We start from the raw sequence: 9736 nt of genomic DNA, 5'->3' as shown, positions 1-9736 counted from the left end.
AAAAAGACCTGTATACTGTAATAAATAAGGAAAACAATATTATATTATTTATGTATTTTTCGCCTTATTTATTACCGCATAGGCCTACTGCATAGGTTCCTATCTGTAAGTTTGCATGACTCATTCGATGGCTTTTCTTTTTTGATTTGATACTGTTTACACCCTCTATTCTTTCTGGCAGCACTTACGCTACTCGTTTACACTCTTGGTCACTTATCCTACGTCCGCATTGATTGTATTATTTCTCGCTATATTTTCTATCTGTACCACCGGAGAAAATTCACCATAGAAAACAATAAAATTTGTTCAGAACCAAATTAACAGTATTCTTCTGTAGTTAACTAGCACCTTACACACCATTAATAGGAGCACATGTATACCTGTCTCTTATACACATCTAGATGTGTATAAGAGACAGCCTTAATGCCCTTTGATTCATATTGTAAGAAATTTCATACCTCTGTAAAAATTATGTTTTGAATTTTTACACTGGTGTATAAATAATACATTTCAACTACATAAAGTTCGAAGTGGATGCTATTCGTAAAGTTGAAAGATGGTTTAATGATAGGCCAATTCTTCTAATTGATGGTAAACTTCTTTTCGATTTCAAGAAAAAGGAAGATTCACTTATTGTAACTTATTAGTAACAGAAGTATTGAGATTGTAAATGATATTAAATATCTAGGCACAAATACTTAACAGGTGTAGGCTGCTTGTTACGTAAATACATTCACAATGATGTATTGTTATTTTTCATCAGTGTTTTATAGTGTCCTCATGTATGTCTGTGTGTGTTATGTTAACTTTCCTTCAATAGAAAAATTTACTTTATTAATGTCCTCTAAAAATCAAAATATATATTATAGCCTTGTCAAGTCCACTTGAACTACTCACACATAGAAGCTGATTACTTTAGAATTTCGTTTATATTGTATTTGGGCCAATGGCCTATATGCTTAATAAATGTTCTAGGTATTATTTTACCTAGGAAAGAACGAACGAACGAACGTGTCACATATCATATCATATAATTTATTTCACCATTTCTATTTACGAACATAAAAATACAAAAAAAAAACCAAACCAAAACAACTCAGCAGTACCTGATTGGTTTGCTCAAAAGAGGGAAGTGCCCATCTGTCTGGGAGCTCTCCAGTACCAAGCAAGAAATGCAACAGAAATAAGAAAAATATTATTCGCAAAGCACTCAAAAATTATATATAAAATATTATTATTGCAATTAAAATCAATATCATAATATTTTTCCTAAAACCTTAGTAAAACAGAAATTAAAATTAATTTGGTTAAGCACTAAAAAACTATACAAGTATAAAGAGATTTAAACAATTAATATCATTAAACTTATTTTAACTAGAACTAGATGTAATGTCTTAAGTGAATTTAACAAGGATAAGCTTGGGAAATGTGAATTATGCTAGAAAAATGATAGGAAACAAGTTTAAACTTGAAGAATGCAACTAAAATGCTAGGAACTCTACTGAATAGAATCTACGTCACAACAAAATTCGGAAGACTAAGGCATAACTCTATCTACATAGCCAATAATAATTTTTAAAATCTTCACCAATTATATTATTTTATATGTTACCGGTAATTATTATGTATTATTTATTATTATTATATGTTAAATATCATTTATTTATCTACACTTTTTTTTATATAGGCCTAAGAACGCATTTTACGTTGGGGCTGAAAACTAAGTAAGAACAAATTGACGCTGAGATAAAATGTCAAATAAGATTTTAATTTTTTTTTTATAGAAAGAAAACCCAAAAAGACCAAAAAGTCTTATCTGTACCTTATTTACAGTGACTCTATACCCTTTATAATACCCTTTATAATACAATACAGTAATATACTGCTGTACAATAATAACTGTGTATGTTTGACAAAAATTTAATGTGTAAAAATAAGGGGAAAAAAAGAGAACATTTTGAGCATGTAATCCGCAAAAATTTAATATTGTGTGTTTGCAATTGCTATTCCACATTATTTTTTTTAAATTTTTCATACATATTTAACGTTTTCATTGTTGCTTTTTTATTCTAAATTTTGTTTTATTTTATCTTATCTTATATTAGTAGAATGAAATAGGAATATAGTGCATTAAAGCAGGCACCTTTCGATGACAATATTTTTTAAAGAAATCGGCAATGAAATAAGGTCAATATGTTTGAAAAACAAAATAGGCTCATATAGGAGCACATGTATACTGCACAACTAGGCCAAAATTACTCTTATCGGACATGGCGCTATTCAGCCATTTGTTATCTGGCAATACACGGTAGTTGGCGTGCCTGTTAAATGAAATGAACTGAGGTGAACTTTAATTAATTTCCACAAAACCGATGAGTAATAAGTTTCAATTTCTTTTTTTTTAATTGTGTTTCATGCAATAAAAAACGGTATGAAACAAAATTGGCTGCTAGAAATGAGATAGAATAACTGACGGTATATACAGAAACTACAATAAAAAGATTATAAACATCTAAGATGTGTTTAAATTATATAGTCTTAATAAAGTTATAACAATAATATATACTGTATATATTGTATAAGGACTGCCTGTCACTTTAACAAAACAATAGCAATAATTAAATAATTATGCATTGAAATATCTTCAGATCAAACGAAACTGCAAAACTCCAGTTTCATCAGCAACTAGAAGAACTTGTTCATCAGTTGCTATCTTAGTAACACACATCCCACGTGGTCGCAAAAGAACATTTTCCTTTGAAATGCATCCACGAAATACACCGTCTGAATTGTACATCAGCACATGATAATACCTGCCATATGTCTTTGCTTGTACACTAACTATGATGTTGTCATTAGGGTCAACTGTCACACCTCTAACCAATGCTCCCTTATCGTATACAGTCACAGGCACAGGCCTTGCATTTCCATTGGGGAGGATAATTTGAAAACGGAAATTTTTACAATCTGTCACGACCCAGCTGTTGTTGCTCTGCATATCAATAAACCACGGGTGAAAAAATTGACCAAAATCCTTACCTTGGCCTCCATAATATCTTTTAAATACACCCGTTTGGTCAAACACACAGATACGGTGATTACCATAGTCCACAACAAGTATGTCACCATTGTCCTTTAATGCAATTCCATTTGGTTTCTTCAATCTGGATTTGCCGAATCTTTTAAGTAAGTTACCATTCGTATCAGACAAGAATACTTCGTGATTACGCATATCTGTCATGTGCACAACACCCTTTTGGGAAATTGTTATTCCAAACGGGTCGAAGTCGTGAACCATGTCCCTAAGCCTAAAAGTAAATTCCCGTCGCAGTACACCATCTTTACCAATGACGACAATGCGATTGTTTCCTTTGTCAGTTACGTAGATTTCATCTTTATACTCAATCACGTCATGGGCCGCTTTGTATTTGACGTTGCCAAATTTTTCTGATTTCTGGTTGAATGTTGGGGAGACTCTCAAATCATAGGGAGAATTATACAATTCTCTTCCATAAATGTAAGCGTGGATCTTATGATCACCAATCATTGTGGGAACAAATACGTACAAGCCGTCTGTATTTTGAATATTGCCTTTGGACAAGTCGGGCTGTATAACCCTCAAAACAATATCTTCTTTTCCATAAGAAACCTCTTGCTTTTGCGAATCTTGCAGATTCACTGATATATACACACTTGCATCCACGGATTCGGCATCCCTATTCACAACTATCTTCGATAAAGATACATCTGCAGATGTTCCAAGCATCAACTTGCCAGCGGATATATTTTCGATATTAAAAGGGTTCTCGATTTCGTATCTGAGGAAAGGATTTTCGACACCAATTGATGTGTTTGATAGAGATTTGATGGTCATTAATTGGTCCCACATTTTCTGTACGTCTTCTGGTGGATCTACAGACTCCTTTGAAATGGTATTTATAATAGTTTCCCCTTCTTTATATTCGTTGTGTAATTCTTCAAATTCAGCCATTTGCTTTTTCAATATCGAGGATTTTTTATCAACGGCTATTGTTATTTCTTCTACAGCTTTGTCACAAAATGCGTTCACAGCATCTATACATTGTGCTCTAAAGACAGCCAGCATTTCTTTCTCCATATGTTCATTTTGTTTCAGCTGGCCATATGCCTCTTGTGCTCGTTGTAGAGAATTTTTCGAGATTTTCTGTTTATGTGATAGCTCTTGGCTGATTGTATCCAGGTTTTGAGTTGAGTGGGATTGATGTTTTTTCAGACATGCTTGGCATACACACTCCAAGCATGTGCTACAGAATGCAAAAACCTTATGATTTTGTCTTGCACATACATGCTTCTCTGATTCTGTGTTCATAACCTCAAGTACACGTTCGAGTTGGTAATTTGTTGGAAGTGTTTTCGCTCCATTTGGAAATGGACCATGATTAGTGCTACACAAAGGGCATATAAGGACGCCTTTCTTTTGCGCAATCCAATCATCTAAGCACCTTTCGCAAAATGTATGATGGCATGGTAGGATTTTGGTATCCTTTAATATACCCAAATGTATGTTGCACTGGAGTCCATCTTCTATTTTGTCTGCAAAAGCCGCTGCCATCACGTTACTCTGTGTAATATAAACGAAAATATATTATTTAGTTAATGTTTCCGTGTTGAGTTTTGAGTAAGGCTTTTGTTGACCAACCTACTATCACCGTTGCCCTTATTGCAAAGGGCCGCCTCCGCTTAATCTAAATTTGACATTTCATTAATAAACAAAATACACTATTCTTTTATTATATAGATTATTTTTATAATAATACAATAATACAAAAGAAACATAATGGTGAAAAAGTAGTACATTATTGTCAGATTGTGGCCAGATCAGTGCAAGGGCGAATCCAACGGGGGGGGGGGGGGGAGGAGAGTTAAAGCGAAGAAAGAAAGACGGGAGGTTGGATGAAGTGTACCCATGAGTTCAGTGGGGGTTCCAACAGTGGGCGGAAGGAGAGCTCGATTATTTTACCAGTCACTAATTTTGAATTTTCTTGATTGACGACGAACACAACGCAATATCCCGTACGCCAATTTTTCCAATGATTTCAGAAATCAGGATGTAGAAAAGGCCAAAAGACGGAGACCTAAAGACGAAGTTTTTTAGCCAGAATGTAGTATCCAGATAGAGAACACCTATCCATGCTCAGTGGCGTAACGCCTTGTGCTCTCGTGCGGTGGTCCGAAGGGCACCGAGCCTTTGGGGCCCCTTTGGTTCCCTTACCCATGAGGGGTCCCGTAGGGTCCTCGCTCTATAGCATCCTGATCCAAAAGGCTTTGTTGATATATAACAGCATAATGTGTCACTGACATCGACTGTAGGACATATATCATATTAATCTAGTTGGGGTGGGTTGCCCAGCCGGACCCCTACTTTTGCAAACATTTTTTTAGATGTAGATAAAATATTCAAATTTTAAGTTCGAATGAGTGCCATTTCCGTGCCATAATCATTATTTGCTTTCAATCAATATTTATTTCTATTTCTTTTTTTTTACCTCCCAAAAGAAAAATCCGCCCCTGTATGGTGGGGCTGATGTAGTTGTGGAATACCGAATACCTATGGGGCCCCACCGTCAGAAAATTTCTGGATCCGCTCCTGCAGTGGCGGCGTATGAGCCTGAGCCGAGTGGGGAGGAGGGTGCGAGGGTTGAGTGGTGGCGTGCGACTTAAGTCTTTTGTCGGAATGACACTTCTTGTCTGATTAAACATGAATTATAAAATAAAAAAGGAGGGTGGGGGAGGGGGTTTGGGTTGGTTTATGTCCCAAATCTCTCAGAATAGCACAATTGGCCAAAATTACTCACTTCCTCTGGGCACTAGGTTTACACCACTAAGGCATCACCCCTGGATCTTGTCGGAAATTGTCAGTACCTCATTGGTGATATTGCGGCCCACTATGTATGTACGATAGTATAATACATACTCCAAGTATCGAAATGCACGCCATCGTGTCGGGATTCAATATTTCGACATTAATTATGTCATCATCAGGAATGAAAAATTATCCATATTTGCAAGCTTATATGCACAAGTACCAAAAGTCTTTGACCAATCAAACCATTACCCCTAGTAGGAATAAACTAAAGATCAAAGTATTCTTACCCTACTGATCAAAGCTACCTACAAGAACAAAGAAAGCTCTTTTGAACCTTTCAGCCCATTGTTATGTATGTACAGTATATTAAACTTTCACAAGAAAATTGTAATTTGCACATTACTGTCATAGGCCCCGAATAATGGATGGGTTCCCCCATATGGGCCCTTCCAGATTGACAGGGCCCCACTCACCAAAATAATTTGTGCCTTATGCACAACTTTCTCGCTCTTCGCGCTCGTAACTGGGGACCCACACCAACCCTTGCCCACGTTACAGGTTCCCCTCAATGCCGTAGCCAAGATTTTCAAACAGTGCGGGACAGTATCAGAGTGGACCCAATTTACGCATAAATTCATAAAAGGTGGACCCAGCTTCTTAAAAGTTGAATCATTTTACGCAAAAATATGAAAAATCTGGACCAATTTTCTTTAAATTTTACCCATTTTAGGCTAAATATGAGAAACCTGGACCCATTTAAAGTGGACTCATTTTATGAATTAAATTGCATAATTTGGACCCATTTTTAAATTTGGACGCATTCTTTGTGGACCCATCAGAAATATTGTGTGGGACTGTCCCAACTGTCCCAATAGATGGCTACGGCATTGGTTCCTCTCTTGGCGGCCAAAGAATTTTTTTTTTACTTTACGTTTGAGGAAGCCGAATTTGCGTAAAGCTCTGTCTACACTATCAAATTTTGTGTGACAAAAAAGTGTGATATGCCCATATATGGGCATGATGACACCACACCATGACCATATATAGGCATAGCATTACTATATATGGGCTTGTCACATTTTTTTTGTCAAAGAAAATTTGATAGTGTGGATAGAGCTTAACGTAGGATAGTTTGATAAAATCTTATGAATTATTCATAATCATCCTTATAGAACGTATTTAGCGCATGCGCTGTTTTCAAGTTTGTGTCAGCCTCAGTGATCAGCTGTTCTGTAGATTCAGGCTATGTTCTCACACGACTGTTAACGGTTAGCAGTATCCGGATCCTGCTACCGTTAGCTGCCGTGCGTCCATACCAGAAAATCCCGATCCGGATACCAAAAATATGATGATCGAATCACTGGCCAATAATAAACTGGAAATTGTAAACGCGTACGTATGATTGGGTGATGATAAAAACGCGCTCAACTTGCCAACCGATAGCGCTTGCTAACCGTTAGCGGTATTCGGATACTGCTCGGTTCGGTTCGGGCGTTCTCACGCAGGTGCTAACGGTTAGCACTTACGGTTAGCTGCCGATCCGGATACTAGGGCTCTCGTGAGAACCAGGCTTAGACGTAACGCCTCCTTGATCTCATGAATATTTATGATGGCTTCCTGCCGCAGTTTGCAGGATTTATGTGATTTATCCAAGGGTCGAGTGCCGGTAACAGTCTTACTGAGTAGTACGACCTCTTATAATGAAAAGTATGGCTGAACACCCACAGTTTAAACCCTTTTTATTACAACAGAACATGTCTAAAATCAGTAATAATATTAGGCTATTATCTATAAAATTATAAATACTGTAGAGCCTTTCTTTTAAAGAGTGTGTTGTCTCTAGTGCATACATTGTATATACTATACCAACATAAACACTTGCAGGACAATATCTGGGTGGACCCACTTTACGTGTAAATTCAAATAATGTGGACCCATTTTCTTAAAATTTGACCCATTTTACGCAAAAAATATGAAAAATGTGGACTCATTGTCTTAAAAGTTTATTAATTTTAAGCAAAATATGAGAAATCTAGACTCTTTTTTCAAAAAACGGACTCATGTTTTGAATAAACAGCATAATTTAGACCCATTTTTAAAAAGGTGGTCCCATCCTTTGTGGACCGATTGAAAATTGTGTGGGACTGTCCCAACTGTCCCAAAAGCTGGCTACGGCATTGGGACAGTAGTAGTAGGCCTATTAGGCCTATTCATTAACCTATATATATCCAGCTGTAGGGCTTTTTTTAAGAGTGTGTTAACCTCTCGCGCATACATTGTATATACTATACCAACATAAAAACTATAATGGTAATGGTAATGGTTGGAGACTTATATAGCGCATAATACATGGTCTCTATGCGCTCGGAACTAGATGTTGCACTTACAATGACTTTCTCCTCCCCTAAGGGTCACTTCGTGTCTTCAGCAGCCAGTAAACCGGCGCATTTTCATCTGTCTATAGCAAGACAATATATAGGTGGACCCACTTTACGTGCAAATTCAAATAATGTGGAGCCATTTTACGCAAAAAAATATGAAAAATGTGGACCCATTGTCTAAAAGTTTACTAAATCCAAGCAAAATATTGAAATCCAGACCATTCTTTTCTAAAAACGGGCTCATTTTTTGAATAAAACAGCATGATTTAGACCCATTTTAAAAAATGTGGTCCCATTCTTTGTGGACCGATTGAAAATTGTGTGGGACTGTCCCAACTGTCCCAATAGCTGGCTACGGCATTGGTAGGGGGTTCATTTTTAGGAATAATTTTTAAGCTAATCTATTATTATTTTTGACTTAGGCCTACATAATTCTCTCAAATAATGGGAGAGTGACTAGTCAGAAGATGGTTCCCCACGTCATTTGAACTTGTCACTTACACATGCAGGAGTGTTCCTTTTCTTTCTGGACCAACCTCCTGCAAATGCTCTGAGCCGCCCCAAACTAGCCTCGTGAAAGGCAGCACAATGCGGCATTTTCTTCGAGAGTAAAACTATTAAAATTACAATCTAGGCTAATTAAAAGTGCGAGAGGCCTATCATAGTTACGACAAACCCGACGCTATTATAAAAGCAACATATGGAGCAAAGTCCTCAATATTACCTGAACACAGCAAGAACGAAGGCGTTCCTCAACACTGAACGGCGATTAAAATTATAAACAATAGACTTAATAAGCCTCCAGTAGAAGTTCATACGCTAATACCACAGGTGTAAATAATAGTATAGAAATATAGCAGAAATAATTCAATTGCAATTATCACATGATTTACATGGTCACTTGTCCTGTTCATATGCAGATTTGCTTAGATATGCACAAAAATGATGGCCACGCATCTTTTTTTATTTTTAGTGCTACTTTAAACAGTAGGCTAGATAATCAAATAGTATTGCAAACAATGATTTTTCTTTTGTAAACACATATGATAAGGGGATAACATTTCAGAAATCACACCGTGGTAACATGTTTGTTTGAAATATGCAAACAATGGGGCCACATCCCTTTTTATTTTAAAAGTGCTACTTTAAACAGTAGGCTAGATAATATGGAAATATTGCAAACAACGGTTTTTCTATATACAATTCTTAGAAATCACACTATGCTCACAGTAGTCCCGTTCAAATGCAAATAGGGGTCATGCCTCTTTTTTTTAATTTGAAGCGCTACTTTAAACAGTAGGCTGGACAATCTAACATATTTCAAACAAGAGTTTTTATTTTATAAAAGAACACATATGATAAGGGGATCACATTTCAGAAATGTCACCTTAATCACAAGTCCCATTCAAATTGTCTAGCTTATTGTTTAAGGTAGCACTTTAAAAAATCAAGGGGCGTGACCCATATTTTTTGCATAGTTAAGCTAATTTGCATGTGAATGGGACACGTG

General features: G+C 36.3%; 1 protein-coding gene across 1 annotated transcript; it reads right to left on the bottom strand.

The window, feature by feature from the left end:
- Window positions 1–2065: 2065 nt before the first annotated feature.
- On the bottom strand, window positions 2066–9146 carry LOC117120364 (tripartite motif-containing protein 2-like). Its single transcript, XM_033265401.1, has 2 exons — window positions 8951–9146; window positions 2066–4600 (listed from the first exon to the last, which is right to left on the bottom strand). Exon 2 carries the CDS (start codon window positions 4589–4591, stop codon window positions 2645–2647), a length of 1947 nt encoding a protein of 648 aa, XP_033121292.1. The 5' UTR covers window positions 4592–4600; window positions 8951–9146; the 3' UTR covers window positions 2066–2644.
- Window positions 9147–9736: the final 590 nt, after the last annotated feature.

The sequence above is a fragment of the Anneissia japonica genome, unplaced genomic scaffold (assembly GCF_011630105.1).
Source record: "Anneissia japonica isolate Jap-2015-1 unplaced genomic scaffold, ASM1163010v1 scaffold284953_len930413_cov181, whole genome shotgun sequence".
In the NCBI taxonomy this organism is placed as follows: Eukaryota; Metazoa; Echinodermata; class Crinoidea; order Comatulida; family Comatulidae; genus Anneissia; species Anneissia japonica.
Note: the sequence above shows the minus strand (reverse complement) of the source record. Positions and strands in the feature narration are given on the sequence as shown.